Source organism: Carlito syrichta, unplaced genomic scaffold, assembly GCF_000164805.1.
Source record: "Carlito syrichta isolate Samal-C Ts95f unplaced genomic scaffold, Tarsius_syrichta-2.0.1 Scaffold303170, whole genome shotgun sequence".
Classification (NCBI taxonomy): Eukaryota; Metazoa; Chordata; class Mammalia; order Primates; family Tarsiidae; genus Carlito; species Carlito syrichta.
The window spans coordinates 43,053-63,783 of NW_007247266.1; the positions used below are offsets into that span (position 1 = coordinate 43,053).

At 53.7% G+C, this 20,731-nt stretch overlaps 1 protein-coding gene across 3 annotated transcripts in view; it reads right to left on the reverse strand.

Annotated features, from left to right (window-relative positions):
* The window catches only part of TMEM108 (transmembrane protein 108), a 340,401-nt gene that overhangs the window by 6,403 nt on the left and 313,267 nt on the right, over window positions 1–20,731 (reverse strand). For all 3 annotated transcript variants that reach the window (XM_008057956.1, XM_021712289.1, XM_008057955.1), the window contains 2 exons: window positions 10,847–12,247; window positions 1,314–1,468 (listed from right to left, as the gene is read on the reverse strand). In XM_008057956.1, coding sequence (XP_008056147.1) covers window positions 1,314–1,468; window positions 10,847–12,247 — 1,556 coding nt within the window. The remainder of the gene's footprint in view (window positions 1–1,313; window positions 1,469–10,846; window positions 12,248–20,731) is intronic.

The window sequence follows — 20,731 nt, forward strand, 5'->3', positions numbered from 1 at the left end:
GGGGCAGGACGCGGGGCTGGGCGTGGCCTGGTCAGCAAGAGGGGGAGGGGCAGGACGCGGGGCTGGGCGTGGCCTGGTCAGCAAGAGGGGGAGGGGCGAGACGTGGGACTGGGCGTGGCCTGGTCATTCAGCGGGGGCATGCACGCCGTGAGGCTAGGGCACGGGCCTGGACTAGGGCTGCCTTTAGGTCTGGCAAAGCCTCTTTGACCTGTAGCCTAAGAGCAGTGCGGAGCCACCTCAGGGCTTTGAACATGGGAGTGGTGTGGCCACGTTTACGGTGACACAAGCCACTAGGCTGCTGGAGCAGCTCTGCGGGAAGACAGACTATTGACAAGGACTCTCTCCAGCCCCTGCCTCCACGGAGGCGCCGCCATCCTTCTCCTGGCGCTCTCGCTGCACCTAGTGCACCTGCCTCTCTGAAGTCTGTTTCTCTGCCTGTCACTCCGTCCATTTGTCCACCCGTCAGGCCCCCCTTCTTTTCCCTCTGGATCCATCCACTCATCACATATGGAGTGCTTTCACCTGCCATCAGCATGCTCCTTCCAAAGCTGGGTCACCCGAAGCTCAGAACTTCCAAGGCCTCCCTGGCGCTAAAACTAAAGTCCAAACTCCATTATGCCTCATCAAGGCTGTGCCTGATCCAGCCTTCCTCCTTCCTCCCTGTTCCCCCAGCTTCTGCCCCACCCTCCATGGGAGGAGGGAAGCAGCCTGGACTCTATGGTAAGTCCTGGGTTCAAAGCTTGGCTCTCTCACGGGCCAGCCAGGTGTCGTGGGCAAACACTCCATGACCCAGCGTGTCCCTCTCTTCTTCATGGCCCTGTCAGGACACAGCCCCACTTCCACTCAGGTTGCTTCCTCTGCTGGACACCTGCCGAGACCCCCCTACCCTCCCCAGCACCACCACGGGGTTTCCGCAGCTGTCTGTAACACTCCTATCTCCCCTCACCTGCATTCTGAGGAATTCTGGGCCTATTCCCTGCCACATCTCAGAACCTGAACCCTGCAAGCAAGCTCTTATCACTGTCCCCCGAGAGTGCATGCCACAGAGCAGGCCTTCGCTGAGCACCTGTTGGTTTGTTCCCAGAAACCGAAAGTCCCAGAGATGGTGCTTCCAAAACTTAATGTGCAGAAGGTACCTGCGGATTCTTGCTCAATCGAGATCCTGGTGCAGAAGGGTGGGTGGGGCCTGCCACCCCCTGGGTGTTACTGACGCTGGCCCATGGACCTTGTGCTGAGAAGGCGCCGAGAGACTGGCAGACGCACCACGGCTCTCTCTGGTGCCCACCATGCGGCCAGGACTCCAGGTTCCTTACCTCCGAGGTCTCGAGGGACTGGATCTCCCTGGGCAGCTCCACGGCGTGTCTGTTGAAGTAGTCCATGGTGATGGCGTTGTTCCAGTAGCTCAGATTGTTCTCTGGGTTGGCCGTCTTCTTCTTCCTCCGCATACAACACACAGTCAGCAAGACGGCTGTAGAGAGAGCACAGGTCAGTGGGGAAGGGGGTGAGGACCCACCAGGAGCGTTCTCGGCTGGGGCGAGGGTGTGATGGGAAGAGGGGTAGGGCGCAGTGAACTCTCCAGAAAGAGCCTTGACTTCCATGAGGCCTTGAGGGCAGATGCTCACAGAGCACAACCACAGAGAAGGAGCCCTGGACCCTGTGAAGTAGCCTCTCTGGCACCGTCATCACCATAAAAACCAAAAAACCACCTGTGCTAGCAATTCTACAGGACTTATGTCCCAGGCACGGCTCAGGGAACATTAGAAATATTAATTCACTGAATCCTCCATTCAACCCTGGAAGGTCAGTGCTGTTAGGGCCCCTGTTACACAGGATGGAAAACTGAGGCTCAGGGAGGTGGATTCCAGGGTGTGGGGCAGCTGTACACGCTGGTACCTGTACAGGCTGAGACCTCAGAACCTGGGCTCCCGTGGGCTGCCTCAGGAATTCTGCACCTTCTCTCAGCTGCTGGCCATGTTGGCCTCTCAACCTGGACAGGCTCCAAACAGGGTCAAGAGATAGGATAAGGTTCCATTTCATGTGATCTGCTTTGATCAAAAAGACTTCTAGTTTGCTCATCATTCTTCTAGATTCCTCTATAAAGACTTTTAAAACATAGAGGAGATTTCAGAATGTCTGGGTTAATGAGTTTTAGAGGTGGACTGGTATAGAACTTCTCAAATGCTGTGGGTTTTCCCACCCTATTCTCTCCCAGAAAGCCATTTTTTCTTTTTCTCTTTCTTTTTGAGTTGGAGTCTCACTCTGTCTCACTCCAGACTGGAGTGCAGTGGCATGCTCCCAGCCACCGCAGCCTCAACCTGCTGGGCTCCGGCGATCCTTCTGCCTCAGTCTTCCAAGTAGCCAGAACTATAGGCGCGCGCTACCATGCCTGGCTAGTTTTTGATTTATTGTAGAGACGAGGTCTCACCAAGTTGCCCAGGTGGGTCTTGAACCCACAGGCTCAGGCAATCCACTTGCCTTGGCCTCCCAAAGTGCCACCAAGCCCAGCCCAAAGCACTTTTTTCAAATGCTTAAGGAGGAAACGGTGAGGAGGGCCTCCAGTGCTCAGCCTGAAACCTGCCAATGTAGGCCACCTCCTTATTCTACAGAGGAGATGCTACAGTCCAAAGGGCCCAGCTGGCTTGTCAAGGTCACAGGTGTGTGAGTGGCAGGGCTGGGAGGAGACCCCAAATCCCCTCTCTCCCTTTTTGATATCTCTTCTCCAGCGTCACTGCCTTTCACCTTGCTCCTGGAGCTGGGATGGTGAAATGACCTGGGGGAATCCTGGCTGGGGCGACAAGTCATCGAGAAAGGGAAACATGTGGGGAGCGGGAAAAGTGCTGTCTCCTTGGCTCCAGCTCATTCTGGTGGAGTTAGAGCAGGGTGGGGGGGAGGAAGGGAGGGGTATTGCTAGGGATGTTTATTTCCCATGTTGGGAAGAACAGAGTGACTCTTTAATGATCAGTTTGTAAGGGCACACCCCATCATGCCCAACAAACTGCCACAGACACAAAGCAGGCCAGCAGGGGCAAAACATGTATTTGTGAGGCAGGTATGTATAGTCTGCAGATTTCTCTAAGGTGGAGGGGTAGTTGTGCCTCCACTCTGTTGATCAGTAGTTATAAGCACACAGAATCAAAGCAACAGATGTAATCTTAGGTATTGTCTAGTCACTATGGTGAGAGGGACCCAGAACTTAGAGCCAGAATCCAGATGATAATCACTTACTCGCATGACCTGAATAAGTTACTTAGCCTCTCAGCCTCGGCTTCCTCTGGGAAGATTAAATGCCACCTTGCCTTTGCCAGCACTTGGAATAGTCCCTGGCACACAGCAGGAGCTGAAACAAACCCGTCTCTTCCCCATCCTGCATTCTTATCCTACAAAGTGGAGCAAGAACCCAAAGAGATGAAACTTGCTCAAGGCCATGCTGCTGACCTAGGCTGGCACAGGCTGCAGGATCTGAATCCTCTGACCCCCTGTCCAGTGCTCTAATGGCCCACAGTGCCCCTGGGTCTGAAGCCCAGGGCTACTTAGGATGCCAGGCGTAGGGATCCTGCCCTGCAGCAAGGACTGGCACCACTGCAGGATGGCCTGGGAGCTGGAACAGGAAGTTCTGGTCCATGCTTTCTTCCCCTCATGTTAGTGCTCCTGGCCTGACTATGTTTTTCTCAGGGAGATTCCAGTGCTTCTCAAGCACCATTTCATTTACTTACTGGAAGCCAGGCTGGGTACGGAAAAAACTTGGGTTTGGGGTCAGAAAGACCCGTGTTTACATGGTGGCCCTGCCATGTATCAGCTGGTGAGTCACTTCAGTTCTCTAATATGGACTTCACAGCATTCTAATGAGAGCCACAGAGATCATGCATGCCCGATGCCAAGTACAACGCCTGGCACACAACGCCTGGCTTAATTAATGAGAATGCTCTTCTCATTCTTCCAGCGTCCTCTACAAGAGAGAGCTAGAAAGAAGAGCTGGGCGACGCAACTGTCCGGTGGCTCAAGGCCAAAGCTCCAGCTGGAGTTTAGCACTTCTGCTGTTTCAGTGGCATGATTTTTCATCCAAAAAAGAAAAGTAGAAGTCAGACTTACGGAGTTTCGACCACATTCCTGGTGCCATACTTATTTAGCCCACATGGTAACTGTCTGAGGAAGGTTCTGCCATTCTTTCCTTCTGCAGAAAAGGCCACCGAAGGTCACAGAAGTTAACTATGTGGATCTTGATCGGTCCACTAATCACCGCAACTTGAACCCAGGTCTCGGTGACCTTCAAATGGACATCCACAGTCCTATGTTGCCCTGAACACTGGAGGGAACATGCATGAGGTATGTGGAAGCCCTTTGTGAATTACACAGCTCTAGGCAAACACAAAGTGCCAGCCACTTCCTGGACCGCTTAGTTGAAAGGCTTCCTCGGCTCAGTTTCTCCGAAGACAGTAGCCATCAAGACTCTAGTGGAGGCCGATGAATGAGGTCCCCATGTCCTTGAGTTTTCTTTTCTCTTTTTTTTTTGAGTTGGAGTCTCACTCCGTTGCCCAGACTGGAGTGCAGTGGCATGCTCTCGGTCACCGCAGCCTTGACCTGCTGAGCTCTGGTGATCCTTTCACCTCAGCCTTCCAAGTAGCCATTACTACAGGCACACACTACCATGCCTGGCTAATTTTTAATTTATTGTCGAGACAAGGTCTTGCCAAGTTGCCCGGGTGGGTCTCAAATCCGCGGGCTCAGGCAACCACTCGCCTCGGCCTCCCAAAGTGCTGAGATTACAGGCTGAGCCACCGAGCCCGGCTGTCCTTGAGTTTCCAAGCAGGGCTGAGAATTAAGCAAGCTCTCTTGGCTTCCTAGAAGTGTCACTGGGAGTCACCCACCGCTTGTCAGATGTGTGACAGGAAGAAGCGTGGAGTCCTGGGTACTGTGTGTGTATTTCTGGGAGCTTTCGGGTGACAGGACTCACTGTGTGATAAGAAATGGAAATGAAACCCCACGGATCATTTGAGGAGCCAACTTTCTCAAACCCCTGCCGAAGTCGCTCCCTCCCTGGCCAGTGTGAGCCCATCCTGCTAATCCTACCAATACTAAGATGAACACAAGCCCTGTGTGGTCACCACCCGGTGCTGAGCACTTCTCCATGGCAGACGCTGGATGGCTCACCATGCGTCATCTCTGATTCTTACAAGTCCCTGAAGTGGGTACTGCGGCCATGAATGTCCCCCTTGGGTCTCCTACAGAGGACAGAGATGGACAGCCCTGCTGTCTCCTCTCTGTACCCACTGCCACGTTTGTGCCTAGGCTGCTCCCTGCTGCAGCAGACCGTGGCAGGGCTATCAGTGCAGGCCTCTCCCTGGGACTCTTGGAGTGGCTTGAGGACTCCCGTTGGCCTTGCAGAAGCTTTCTTAGAACTGCACTGCAGTCCAATACTTCCTGGCCACCCTTCCTTCCTTCCCCCACTCCTCTCATGGGCTCAGGTCTATACTGCAGGCGGAGGTTCTCTGCCTGCTCCATTCCTTCCTGAACATTTTACCGGAGTTCCTAGTAATTCTATTGCATGCCTAATCCCCCCTTGGTGCCTGCCTCTTGAAGGACGAACACAGTGGACGTTAATCCCATTCTGCAAATGGGAAAGCACTGGATGGACAAGTAGCTTGTGCATGTCCCACAGCCAGCAAGGGCATGGGCTAGGGTGATGGGCATGTGTTTGACTCTACCTGCCAAGCCTTTGGAACACAGCAGGCTTCCTCTCTAGTGATCTGTGTAGGGTTAACGTTGGAGGTGCTGGAGAGGTCAGGAAGCACTGACATTCTGAAGTTGGGCCCCTCTGCGTTATGGAGGAGAAAACAGAGACCAGTGAGAGGAAGGATTCACCCGGGGAGCCAACGCGAGGGGCTGTGGACAGTCATTTGCCTTCTTTGAAAGCTGAGGGAGGAGGCTACAGGGAGGTCTCACGGTGTGCTGGATGTGAGGCCACGGGAAACCAGGTTGGGGTTGGCACCTGGCTCCCCAGCCCTGCGGGTGGGAATGTGTCTGCGGGAGCCCGAGGAGGCATCTGCCAGGGTGCACTGGCTGGGAAGGAGAGGGAAGAGCTGTCAGCACGGACATGACACTGGTGCGGCCAGGGTGACGTCCCTGGACGAGCCTGCCTTGCTCTGACCCCCGTGTGGTCCATAAGCCCCCAGGAGGGAAGCCTCCCAGCCATCTTCTGGTCCCAGTCTCTTCTGCCCTTTTCTTTTTTTTTTGAGTTGGAGTCAGCAAGAGAGGGAATGAGACTCCAACTCAAATAATAATAATAATAATAATAATAATAATAATAATAAATCTTATTTTACATATTTACAACCAGTAAGAGTGTTTTCATTTTTATTTTCAATAAACTCTTCTGATATTCCTGGGATCACCTTTAATTAAATAGAAGTTTTATTCTTTTTTTTTTTTGAGTTGTAGTCTCACTCTGTCGCTCAGACTGGAGTGCAGTGGCCGCTCCCGGCCACCGCAGCCTCGACCTGCTGGGCTCTGGCGATCCTTCCGCCTCAGCCTTCCAAGTAGCTGGAACGACAGGCACACGCTACCACGCCCGGCTGATTTTTTGATTTATTGTGGATATGAGGTCTCGCCAAGTTGCCCAGGTGGGTCTCGAACCCGCAGGCTCAGGCAATCCACTCACCTCGGCCTCCCAAGGTGCTGGGATTACAGGCTGAGCCACCGAGCCCGGCCTCTTCTGCCCTTTCCATGGCAAGAGTTGTGCTGACCCAGGCTTCTCGTGTGATAGTTACAGAATCCTTCAGGTCAGGAAGTAAAAGGCACAGGCGTATGCTCAGATCCGCTGTTCCCTGAACAACCCGCATCGCCAAAAGAATCACCCGGGACGCAGACAGACGCGTGGTCTGAACGCCGTCCCCACACTCCAGCCTCTGCAGAAAGCCCGACTGCTCCAGGGTCAAGTGTACAAGGATCTCATGTGTCGGGGGTCAGAGAGAAAGGCTTCACCTCCAGACGGCCATGTCTTCTCACAGGGAGGATGGATGGAGACAGTCTCCAGAACGGACATGACACACGATGGGTAGCCAAGGGAGCTTGGTGCCCATGAAAATCCAGAGCGTGGGCAGTCCGGGCGCAAGCCGGGCCCCCAGACTTTCAGCAGCGGCGGTGGGCTCTGTGCAGCCTGAGGGTGGCAGCAGAGAGCAGCTCAGGAGTCGCCTGGCGCCCCTGCCCAGCCCAGGGAGGCCTGGATCCCATCAATACGGTCCTCAGCACATCTGAAGACGTGGGTGGCTGAGAATGCCTGGCAGGGCTTGAAGACAAGGCATTTCTCAGCCCTGGCACATGTGCATCCTTCCTGGCTTCAGTGGAGGTAGAAAGGCTGGGTAGGGCCAGAGCTGGTCTGAAAAGCCAGCTTTTCAGAGAGGAAACTGACACGTGCATTCTGCTACCAGCCCAGTGTGTCTGAAGCAGCTGGCATGCCAGCTAAGAATGTGACCCTTCTGTGGGGTCTGCGGAGTGGCTTTAGGATAAATGGAGCTGCCGGGAAGCTCTGAGGCAAGGAGCCCTAGACCTGGAAGAGGTCTGCTGGCCTCATGCTAGTTGGGCTGGACCATGAGAACAGACCAGATAGATGAGGATGCTTCCAGAGAGAGCACAGGATGCTGGTGTTAGACAGATATTCTCTCTCTCTTTTTTTTTTGAGTCAGAGTCCCACTCTGTCGCCCAGACTGGAGTGCTGTGGCACGCTCCTGGCCACTGCAGCCTCGACCTGCTGGGCTCTGGCGATCCTTCCGCCTCAGCCTTCCGAGTAGCTGGAACTACAGGCGTGTGCTACCAGGCCCGGCTAATTTTTGATTGATTGTAGAGATGAGGTCTTGCCAAGTTGCCCGGGTGGGTCTCGAACCTGCGGGCTCAGGCAATCCACTTGCCTCAACCTCCCAAAGTGCTGGGATTACAGGCTGAACCACTGAGCCTGGCCCAGATATTCTCTCTTACTGTCTCTCCGCCTGGGCCTTCACAGGGTTCTCAGTGGTCCCACAGGAAGTGGGCCGGGACTGAGGACCGAGAGTGATGGGGAGGCAGCCAGAGCTGAGGCAGGAGCTTTGGTGAGTGAGGGCTCAGGGGTGCCTGTCCTCGTGGGTGGAAGACACAAGACTGATGACGAAGGGGGTGGGGCCAGCGGTTCCCAAGGGGTGGCCGAGGTCCACCTCGAATACGTTTGTGTCCTCCTTGAGAAAGTCACGTGACCTGAGAAGTGCCGGAGAGGTGCCAGAAGCATTCTGATGTGCAGATCCAGGCTGTGACCTTGCTCCTGCCTTGGATGACATGGTTTAGGCAGCCCATGGGCCTTCAGCTTTGCAGCCAGGTCTGATCCAATTTCAAACGCATACATCTCAAGCAGATGGGCCGGAGGAAAAGGAGGTGTATAGAGTTGCAATGGCTGGTGGGGCGAGAGCTGTCCAGCCCAGACAGAGAGGGAGGCCAGGTGGGGAGGAGCTGGGGTCGAGCAGGCAGCACATTCTGACTCCCTAGTGCCTGGCCCACAATGGGCACTTGGGATACACCACACCGAATCAGACAGACTGTGCACCCCTGCCGTGCACCGTGCTGCCTCCCGCTGTGACTGGGACCCAGGCAAGCCATTCACCCGCTGACTTACTCCCCACCTGAGGGATGGTGATGGCCGGAGCCACCTTGGCATGCTTGTTTCTGTTTTTATTTTATTTACCTGGAATGGTAAGGGGTAATGAGAATGCACTTTGTAAACCAGAGCATCCTGGACATGGGTCAGGATCGGAAACGTGGGAAGCGGTCTCTACTGTGGTTGTTCCTCAAATACGACTGACCTTGAATAATAATTTATTGGCTAGTAGTGCTATGTTTTCTCACAATCATTCTTTTGTTTTAGAAGTGGGCGATCACAGTTTTAAGAATAGATGGGTGTCTCCACAAGAGACAATGAAGTTGCCTTTACTGAGAATGAAATACGCGTGCTGCAAACATTCTGACTTCTGCTATAAGTCTCTTTAAGCAGACTCAGGCGGCCCACTCTGCCACACAGTCTGCTCTGCTCATCAATCTGAAGGAGACAGAGGTGGGACAGGAGGCTCCTGAAATAATCAGACTCTAGGTTAAAAAATGATCTTGCTGGAGTCCAAGGCCAAGTGGGAATCGGGGTCCACGTTCAAGGCATAAACCTCTTGGGCTGACTACCTGTGGCATGAGGAAAGGTGGGGAGACCCAGCTCAGCAGCCTCCCCTGTATGAGGCCTGGGGGTTCTGCCCTTCCGGCGACCAGGCAAGCCTGCGGTGTGACCCGAAGCCACTAAACCCGCAGAGCTGATGCCTGCTGGCTGCCAAGCGCACCCCAATCCCCCATGCGCTCCCTCTGCCAGGGTTGAGTATATGCAGAGGACAAAGGGAGGCCACCCAGGGAGGCAGACAGGGGCGGGCCCAGGTGATGCAGCCCTAGGAACAAGACTGGAAAGGATGGGGGCGAGCAGCTTAGAGGGAAAACTTGCCCTTCAGAGTGATTTCAGATGTCTCAGGGGTTGTCAACAGACTTCTGTGGCTTCAGATGGCCTGACTTAGGGTGCTGGAGTAGGAGCCACCAGGAGGCAGACTCCAGGCCCAGCGGGTCCAGAGACAACCTGGAGGGTCAAGGAGAACCAGCCGTCCAAGAGCGAGGAGCACACAGTGCTGTTGTCCCTGTAAGGGCCCAGGGAGTGGCCATGGGGACCCTCTGGGGTGTGGTTGAGCACTGTGAGGGTTCCTGAGAGCTGTCGGAAAATCTCCAAGAATTGAGGATCAGGTGCATGAGCAAGACAGAAAGAAAGCCCTCAGGTCCTGGAGGCTGCGTCAGGTTTTTCAGAGACCACAGGGAGAATGCTCCCGGCCCCTCCTTCACCGAGTGACAGGGTGAGCAAGGAGTCATTGGTGTCCCCGGAGGGCACGGTCCACACTACATCCAGCTCACACCACTTATGAACAAGTGAACCGAGGTGGCACTGGAGAGCTACCAACATTTACATAATTGCAGCCTGAATTTAGCTGCGAGAATTAGATTTTGCCAAGGGTGATAGGACTTTCTTCTTCTTTTTTTTTTGAGTTGGAGTCTCACTCTGTTGCCCAGACTGGAGTGCAGTGACCGCTCCTGGGCACTGCAGCCTCGACCTGCTGGGCTCTGGCAATCCTTCTGCCTCAGCCTCCCAAGTAACTGGAACTACAGGTGCGCGCTACCAACCTGACTAATTTTTTGATTTATTGTAGAGATGAGGTCTCGCTGCCCAGGCAGGTCTCGAACCCGCGGGCTCAGGCAATCCACTCACCTCAGCCTCCCAAAGGCGCGGGATTACAGGCGGAGCCACCAAGCCCGGCTGATAGAACTTTCTACGGCAGGAAAGCTTTTTCTCCCCTTCTTTCTTGGGGGAAGAGAGACAAAGAGGAAGATGAAAGAGACATAGGGGAAGACAAACCCTTGGCTGGTTGAAGTGCCATCATTCCCCTCGGTGCCAGGTGGCTAGCGGTGTTGGCAGCTGAGCTTGGGGTAGTGGGGAATGGCTGCTGTGAGATCTCAGCTCAGCCCGCCTCTCATGGCTCTGGGATCCTGGGTGAGGCATGTGGCCTCCTGCTTGATGGAGGAGACTGCCTGTGAGGTGCCCCCCATCAAGCCATGGCCTGGCGGAGTGGAGGGCGAGGCACGGGGTCAACCAAGGATGCTTGGCCTTACCCTGGGTGTCCCGGGATTCTGGGAATGTCTGTCGCCCACTTGGTGGGAGCTGCACAAATCTGGAGCAGAGGAATTTGGGGCTGAGCCGTGGGTGTGGTCGAGGGAGAGGAAGGAGGGTAGGGAGCAGGGAGAGGGTAGCACTCACAGCAGGAGGAGACAGGCACGCTGATGGCCAGGATCACCCAGGCGATGTCCATCTTGCTCAGGCAGATGGTGGCTCTGTGCTGGGGTTTGTCCCCTTCGGCCACATGGGAGATGTTCCCGGCTGTCCCGGGCTTCCAGGTCCCTGCAGGAACCAGGCGGTTGAGGAAGTTTCCTGTGGCCGTGGACACCACCGTGGACAGAGGACTGGGCACCCTGTCGGCCGTGGTGAGGGTGACGGGTGCCTCCTCCTCGACTGGAGAAACAGTGCTTTCCGAGACTCCGGGGGGGCGGGCTGGAGCCTGGGAGGTCACGGGTGCTCCCTGAGGAATCCCTTGGGAAGGGGCTGAGACACTGGCAATGAAGGTGGCCCGGGTGGACCCTGTGGTGGCCGTGAAGACCCTGGAGCTGGCAGACAGAGGTCTGCGGGTGCCAGGGGTGTCGGTAAGCCAAGAGTCACTGTGGCTGGGGCCGCCCTGCGGGTCACCGTGGGGGCGCTGAGAAGGCACTGGGGCAGGCTGGGGACTGGCAGGGGCACCTGAGGCTGCCGGGGCATCTGGCACCCCTCCTGGGCTGGTGAGGGTGGAGCCCCTCCCCTGGCCTCTGTGAAGGCCTGGCTTGTCCTCTGCAGGCCCTGGAGGGGGGTCGGGGGTCGCCCACGAGGTGCTGCTGGGTGCCGGGGTCACGGCCACTGTCTGGGGCTGCGGGGAGGAGGACCCCGCGGGTGGGGTCCTGGGGGTGAGGGCAGAGGGGTCTGGCCCTACAGACCCCGTGAAGTTGCCCTTGTAGATCTGGAAGATTTTCCCCAGAGGCCGTTTCTGCCCCAGAGGTGTGGAGCTCTGGCTTCGCCCCCGCTGGCCTTCCTTCCTCCCAGAGTGGCCGCTGGAGGCAGGTGGGACAGGGCGTGGGGAACTTCCAGCCCCTTTCCGGGAGGAGCCTGGGGGCCGCGGGGCCCTGCGGGTGGTGGCTCGGGAGGGTCCTGTCGTCGGGCGGCTGGTGGCTCCTGGTGGCTGCGTTAGCAGGACGGTGGGGGTGACCCGGCCCGGGGGACGGCCCTCCGAGTGGGAAGACGGGGTGGCCGTGACCGCCAGAGGGGACCCTGTGGGCAGGGGGCTTTCGGAGTGGGTGGTGGGTGCCGTCGCCATGGTGGTGGGGATGGTGTCCGTGGGAGGGCGCCCATCAGGACGGGGCGTGGACGTGGCCATGGGAGCTGTGGCCTGTGAGGAAGGTCCCTGGGGACGGGAGGTCTGCATTGCCACGGAGGAGTGTCTGGCAGAGCTGTGGGGTGCTGTCACCATGGTGCCGGGGGACGTGACGGAGGGGAGGACCTGAAGAGATTCCCTGGGAGATGGTTCCGGGACGGTGGATGCCAGCGCTTCGGTCAGTGCCAAGGTCAGGAGGAAACCTTGAGAGGAAGACAGAGAGAAGAGGTGAGACCCCGGGAAGCTCCCAGGCTGGGCCTGCCTTGTCCATGACCTCAGAGGGCACTGGGGACTCAGGAGGCACCAGGACTGTTCCTGAGCTCCACATGGACACCTCCACAGTCAGATGGAGCTGTATGTGGAGCTAGGGCAGGTCTATGAGGTGGGTGCCACCCAGTACCTGTCGGGAAGAGAAGCCAGCCTAGGGAACCAGGGCAGCAAACAGGCCTGTCCTTCCCCACAAACCTTGGAAATGTCATCAGCCCCCGCAAGGGTAGCTTCTTCGAACAGGCTGGCCTGCCCCAGGGAAGCCGCAGCTCTGTGTGCGCCACCCAAGCCAAGGGAGGACAGCCAGGGTGGCCAGAGCGGACCAGCTCCGGTACCCTTTCCTGAACCTTCCATTATAAACTTGGCAAAGGTACAGAGGAGCAGACCCCTGTCTCTTTGGGCTCACTCACTGAGTCCAGGAGGGTCAGCCCTCCCTGACCCCGCAGGACTCAAAAATGAACAGAGCAGCCTCTGGCCCTGAATGAGCTCACACACGTCCACAAACAACCCTAAAATAAGACAGCAATGTCTCAGTGCCACAGAAGAGTGACAGACAGAGGGACGGGGGCAGAGCCCTCGGCACAGTCAGGGATGGAAGGTGCCTTGTGTCAACACTGGCTGGTGCCATGGCTGTCATTAATTGCTTTCCCCGTGGCACTCATGCTGCTGAACTCTGGAAATCATCAAGGGTGATGCCAGCCTTTCAGGTAGGAGAAGTCCCTATGAACATTAAAAAAACCACATGGATTTTGCAGGATAGTCAATGTGTGTATTTTTAGTTCATTGAGAAAATGCACAAGGGAAAAAAGTCTGTAAATTTGGAAACATTTCTAAATATGTGTGGATTTTATTAATCACAACATTAAGTGCTTATATTTAAAGACAGTACCTTCTGCAGCGTGCGATGTAGGAGCTGTACCCTGACCACACATGGGCAGGAAGAGCTGATCTCTTCTGCTGAGTGGCTGGACGGTTCCCAAAGGCCAGGTTCTGACCTGTCAGCGACTCCCTGTTCACATGGACCCCTTTTTCATCACTCTCAGGCCATTCTTGTAACCCCTACTAGGCTCTGCAGACCATGGGTAGAGATCTCTGTCTCTATCTGATGACTCTCTGGAAGCCTCTTTGCCCCATCAGATTCCAGCAGGACGAAAAGCCCAAGGAGGGACCCCAGCTGTGATTCCCAGGTGTCTGATCAAAAGGCAGGGGCCCTGGCTGTGGTTCCCAGATATCTAATGGGGCAGGCAGGGGCCTTGGCTGTGGCTCTCAGGTGTCTTATAGGGAAGACAAAAGCCCTTGCGAGACTACAGGAAGTAGAGAAGTGAGATCTCCTGGCACGCCTCTGACATAGGACTCCAGGTGTGTGGTGGAGCCCTGGCATGGACCAGTGCCCCCTCTAGGTTAACTTTTATTTTTTTTTGAGTTGGAGTCTTACTCTGTTGCCCAGACTGGAGTGCAGTGCAGTGGCCGCTCCCGGCCCCCGCAGCCTCGACCTGCTGGGCTCCGGCGATCCTTCTGCCTCAGCCTTCCGAGTAACCGGAACTACAGGCATGCGCTACCACGCCCGGCTGATTTTTTGATGTATTGTAGAGATGAGGTCTCACTGCCCAGGCAGGTCTCGAACCCGCGGGCTCAGGCAATCCACTCACCTCAGCCTCCCAAAGGTGCGGGATTACAGGCTGAGCCACCGAGCCCGGCTGTTTAACTTCTAAGTTAGTGGTGGGGGGAGGCTGAAGAATTGTGGATTGGAGGTTGAACAGAGGCTGCAGCATCCGCCATCTCTAGGACCAATGATTTTCCCTAAACAACCTATTTTTTTTGAAACTTTCATTCGTGATCTGGTCTACACACCAACCACACACTCTGCTTATTCAGCTCAATTCTAAAAATACCAGTTACTGAACACCTGTCCTGGCCTAGGCTTTCATACTCAATTGAATCTTCATGACCACTTGATGGGGTACGAAACTGAGGTTCATAGCGATCAGGCAACATGATGAAAGTCACACAGCAGCAGAAGCATGTGAACCCAGGGCTGTCTCCAAAACGCACGCTTTTCCTGGTCAGCCACCATCAGCAACACTGAAGGCAGAAGATGAGGACAGGACCTTGCATCAACAGGAGAAACAAGTGCTGTTCTACTCTGACCGGGTTGTTACTCCAGCCTCCCCATCCACCCTGCAGTTAACAACACAGGGACAAGCTCTGCTTAGGCTGGTGGTGCTGAACCCAGTGTTCTCAGGAACGTTCCCTTACAAGCCCCTGTTTGGCTCGCAAGCGCCTTGGCTCAATACACAGGTTGTTGAGGATGGAATTTTGCTCCCCCCAGACTCCTGGGTTGGAACCCTGCCCACCGATATCTCAGAACCAGACTGTATCTGGAGACAGGTCCTTCCAAGAGGTGATTACGGCAAAACGAGGCTGATAGGTGAGCCCTAACCCAATCTGCCTGATGTCTTCCTAAAGGGGAGATGAGGACACGCAGAGACACCGGGGCACATGTACACCGAGGACCCTGTGAACGCCCAGCAGGGAGACGGTGCCGTCTGCAGGGTCAAGGAGCCCAGCCTCCAGGGAATTCAACCCCGATGGTTCCTTGATTTTGGACTTCCAGCCTGCAGAACTATGAGGATATACATTTCTGTTGTTTAAGCCACCCGGTCTTGGTATTGTGATGGCAGCCCTGGCAAACGCGCACAAGTGTCTTCTAGGAGGGCTCTGAGGAAGGGGAGGCAGGACGAGGCATGGTGCCGGGTAGCTGATCCTGGAGAGTGAGCTGCGGGTCAGCTGTGGGCTCTGAAATGAGTGACACAGGGAAAACCTATCGAGGGCAGGTTACGAGCTGGTCTGGGTGGGCACCTCACACTGGAACCTCTGAGGAGCCGAGTAGGCTGCACCTCCCACTGTCTGCCTGACAGGAGCACCTGCCCAGAGGTTCCCGTCCCCATGGGCCGGGGCTGCTTCTTCCCCTGAACCTCTTGGCTCGTGCCAAGTCTCGCTTGGCGGGGTCAGGGAAGCATTGGGTTAAGGGGCTGTCAGGTCACACCTGCGCCCACTTGGTGGTAACAGCTGGAGTTAAAAGTCAACGACCCAGGAGATTCCTGGGACCAAGTTCCAGATGGGTTTTTTCTTTGTGTCAGAGACCGAAGGCCAAGGAGTCTTATCAGCCATGTCAAGGGCAACACAAAACTGTAGGAGAGACACAGAGCCACCCCAGGGCCAGGCCCACGGGTGGGAGAGGAGTTACATGGCCTCTAGAATGTTCGTGTCACTCCAGAGGCAGAGGGGTTAACACAGACCCGTCTTCACAATCTCAGGGAGAGAAATTTTAATTCCCATCATCACTCCAGGGGCTGACATCCTCCCGGCTGGAAAGCCTGTGCCGGAACCTTGGTGCCAAGATGGAGGTGTAAGTAAGTATGTTTGTCCTTACTGCCGCTGCTGCCTTTTTTCTTTCAGCTGTCAGAATTCCTGAAGTTGTTTTTCTCTCTAGGAGAACTTCAGGGTTACCTCTCAGCCTCTTCTACTTTGGGACTTCGAGTGAATCTGTGGCATGATGAATGGATCCTGCCACCTTGGTACCAAGGGTTGTCACCTGGAAGATGACATTAGATACCACTGTGAGAGGGACTTAGAGTTCATCTAATCCCATCCCCTCATTTCATAGAGGGGCTACGGAAGAGACTTGTTCAAGAACAGATGCCTGGCTGGGGTTGCAGCCTGGACCACAGCTATTGTTTCAAAGCACCTTTTCATTTGTTTCTTAAAAGGCACTGCAGCATTGCATGGTACCTACGTCGCCTCCAACCCCCACTGTCACCTTCAACATGGAGATCAGACAAGAACTTACCTCCTGAAAAGAGGTACCTACAGAAACCTAGAATAAACTTAGTTTAGTTTTTTGCCTTAGCATAGTCATTTTTGCTTGGACCTTACCCTGACACACTTTGAATCTAGCACAGGTTAGACATCGATAGATAAATTTCCAACAGGCAGGTTTTAGGGAGCATTCAGACATTTTACTGCAGGCCAAGTGGCAACCTACCCAACCCCTCGGCAACTCTTCATCAGATGCAAGACAAGGACAGAGCCAAAGAAATGGTAATAGACCACCTTTTGGTCAAGGAGTTTGTGGACTGCAAATGTTTGACAAAGTCTCTTATAGGAAATCCTCCTCCCCTTGCCTCCTCCTGAAAGGACAGACCGAGAGTGGGAAGCCATTTTTCGTCTTGGTTTTAAACCCTGACACAATCATGAGAGAGTAGAAGCTATGTTTTGGAGAAATGAATATTTTAGGTAAAAATTAACCTTGCCAACTTTGTCTTTTCAGAAACACAGACTTCCTGATGCCAGAGGTATCACATAATGGCAATCAAGCTTGCCTAGAGTAAAGGGAAAGGGAATTTACAAGGCCTAAGACATTATGCATTGGGCAAGGATTGTAGCAGTCACGAAACTTGTAATTATAAAAGTTACACAGATCGCAGGACTTGTGAACCCTCAGAGGGGGAGCAGGTGAGGATTCGATATTCCAGTAGATTGGTTGCTATCTACAGGGCAGTCAAGGATCCCAGAAGCTACCCACTGGGAATACATGGGAGATAGGGGGAGGTGCACCCTCCACTAGCTCTAAGGAATGTCGTTCAGGAAGGTGCAGCACTGGAATCCTTGTCACACACTTCTCTAGGGACTATGATAATATGGACAGACATTAATGGGTCTCTGTGTCACAGGGTCTCCAAGACATTCCTTCTACTTTTTCCTTGGTGCAATCTTGCATTATTCCTGCGCACTGGTCCACCTCCCCTCAGTGGACCCATTCACCTCCCCTCCTTGGCTTGAAAGGTTCACAACTGCATGTGAGGCACACTGGCACAATAAACATGCAAGGCCTTCAACCTAGAGCTTCCCTAACACATGCAAATTTTCATCCATGGCCCTTTGTGCTGGTCTGCACACTCCCCCTCCCCACAATCTGGGCTGCTGCTTCTCTGCATATTATTTGCATGGATTTGTATAATGGACCTGGAGGCTCTAATCCCAAATATGTAAGAGAGACTAAAACTAAAATCTGGCTTGACATGCTTGAAGTGTGGAACCAATTCGTAAAACATTTTGGAATAAGGACAAGTGTGTGTGTGGGAGGGTGGTGATCCACAGACTGCCGGGTACCCAGATGTTGCTGGAAGGACTTTTCCTACTGAAAATTCCAGTGCATACATGATCCCAGGACCCAAGGGGAGGAAAAGCCCTCCTCCTTGTGTGTGGTTGGTTGGCTGCCCACATCCATACTGGGCATGACATCTGCACCTGGCAAAGGCAAGGAAAGAACTGGTGAAGAGGAAAGTGACTGACGTGTACCATGTGCTGCTCAAAGGACTGTCTGCACTGACACTCCTGAAACACAGACTTCCTGATGCCAGAGGTATCGCATATGGCAACCAAGCTTGCCTAGAGCAAAGGGACTCTACAAGGCCTAAGATATCATGCATTGGGCCAGGATTGTAGAAGTCACAAAACTTGTAATTATAAAAGTTACACAGATCGCAGGACCTGTGACCCCTCAGAGGGGGAGCAGGTGGGGATTCGATATTCCAGTAGATTGGGTGCTATCTACAGGGAAGTCTAGGACCCCCCGAAGCTACCCACTGGGCTTCTTCTCCCGCACCTCTTGGCTCGTGCCAAGTCTCGCTTGCTTGGGTCAGGGAAGCATTGGGCCAAGGGGCTGTCAGGTCATACCTGTGCCCAGCTGGCGGCTACTACAACAGCTGGAGTTAAAAGTCAGTGGCCCAGAGGATTCCTGGGACCGAGTTCCAGATGCCTTTTTTCTTTCAGTGTCAGAGACCGGAGGCCAAGAAGTCTTTTGGCACCAATGTCAAGGCAACACAAAACCATAGGAGAGACACTGAGCGATCCCAGGGACAGGCCCACCGCGATTGAAGAAAAGAAGCAGAGGTCTAGGGACCTGCCCCGAGGGGCTGTGAGTTAAAGCCCGGCAGCTTTGGCTCCAGAGTCTATACCATCAACCACTCTCACCATCGTTCTGCTCCGCCCACCACTCCAGGATACTCTGCCACTCAAATGCAATGATTCACATCTTGGGGGAACTGATTTTCTATTGTTGGTCTTGTGATTTTTCTTCTCTCTTACCTGTTTCCTTCTGTTTCTACTCTGGGGATAAGCATGGAACATTTGTTGTTCTCTTAACAAGCTAGTGAATTAGCTTTATTTTGAAAGTAACTGGGGGTTTGCAGTAGCACAACAGAAACTCAACTTTAATTCTTGCCTCTTTCCCCATCCTGATATCTTACGTACACCATTGTTTGGGAGAAGGAAAATTATATATAAACATTTCCTCTTAAATTTGTTTACACACACACAAGACATATTTGTTACAGAAATATTTTATAAAAACAGAATTTTGGCCGGGCACGGTGGCTCACACCTATAATCCCAGGACTTTGGGAGGCCGAGGTGAGAGGGTCTCCTGAGCCCGTGGGTTCGAGATCAGCCTGGGCAACTTGGCGAGACCTCATCGCTACAGTAAATCAAAAAATTAGCCAGGCATGGTGGTGCATGCCTGTAGTTCCAGCTACTTGGAAGCCTGAGGCAGAAGGATCGCCTGAGCCCACAGGTTGAGGCTGCAGTGGCTGGGAGCGTGCCACTGCCCTCCAACCTGGATGACAGAGTGACACTCCAACTCAAAACAAACAAACACACACCAGAATTTTATCTCATTTTCCTTGTAATTTGAAATATCTTCTTATAAGTAAATCTTCCTTCCCCCATGAAACCATGTTTCTACAGCAGGATATTTTATCCATTACTGGTTTAACCCTTGTGACATAGAATCATGGAGTCTGAGAAGTCTGTGGAATCAGCTCAGGTCACTAAGAGCAGTGGCAGCTGCACCACCCTAGGTTTTTGGTGTGGTGGTTTTAAGTTGTGTCTACGAGTTCCCTGACACTCCTCCTGAGGTAAAGTAGCTAACACAGATTAGAAATAGATAGATAAATTTCCTGTAGGCAGATTTTAGGAAGCATTCAGACTTTTTTTGTGTGTGTGTTGGAGTCTCACTCTGTCGCCCAAACTGGAGTGCAGTGGCGCATGCTTTCGGCTACCACAGCCTTGTCCTGCTGGGCTCTGGCGATCCTTCCGTCTCCGTCTTCCAAGTAGCTGGAATTACAGGTGCGCGCTACCACACCAGGCGAAGTTTTTTTATTTATTGTAGAGATGAGGTCTCGCCAAGTTGCCCAGGCAGGTCTCGAACCCGTGGGCTCAGACAATTCACTCGCCTCAGCCTCCCAAAGTGCTGGGATTATAGGTTGAGCCACCACGCCTGGCCCAGACATTTTAAAATTACATTTTACTGCAGGCCAAGCTGCAGTCTACCCCCCCATCTGGACAAATCAAAAGAAAACCCCAGTGTATGTAAGACTAGGACAGCCCAACATTTCAATTCATGGCTTAGCATAATAATCACTAAGAAACTTTCAGGTTCCCTGTCTAAGGCAGAAGGCTGAAAACCACCCCCTTAACTGACCAAAGCCATAGAAATGATAATAAGACCACCTTTTAGCTCAGAAACTTGTGAATTGGAACTGTCTGGCAGGTCTCCTGCAAAAGCAACCCCTTGGGCTCGCTCCTCCCATCAGGATCCCAGAGATGTCAATCTCTACCCTCTTTAGCATATCAATCATTGTGAAGGTATATCAGGTCTATTGTAAAGAGCAAAAGCTGGCGTTTCTTTCCCCCATGCCAACTCTGGCAAGCCACCTTTTCTTTTCTCTCTTCTTTCTTTAATAAACTTTGTTTTAAAACTTTGCTGGCTGCTCTAAAATTCATTTTAGAAATGAGCCAAAGAATCCATGGGTTTTGCACTGTACCCTACCCAGCATCTCTCCTACCATGAGGTATATCTCCCCTCCCCTTCAACCTAGGTGGGCCTTTGTGAGGGTTTTGTTGAACACACTGGGCAGAAGTGCCATCACTTTCCGCCCAAAGCCAGGGTACGAAAGGTCACGCAGCTTCTGCAGGTTTCTCAGGGGTCTTTCAGTGCCCATGTCAGGAGTCCAGCTCCTTCAAGATGGCCATATGGAAAGAGCTCAAGGCGAGTGCCAGTGTGGTAGAAAGGGAGCTGGTAGCAGTTAAAGGTATTTCCTTTTGAAAGTCAAGCGGCAAGCTCTAAAGACCCACCAAGCTGGTTTTGTTTGAAGAAGCCAAATGGCCAAAAACTGACGGCTCTCGTGGAAATGCAAAAGAAAGAGTACCTAAGCCAGGCTCGGTGGCTCAGCCTGTAATCCTGCTCCTTTGGGAGGCTGAGGTGAGTGGATTGCCTGAGCCCGCGGGTTCAAGACCCGCCCGGGCAACTTGGCGAGACCTCATCTCTACAATGAATCAAAAATCATCCGGGCATGGTA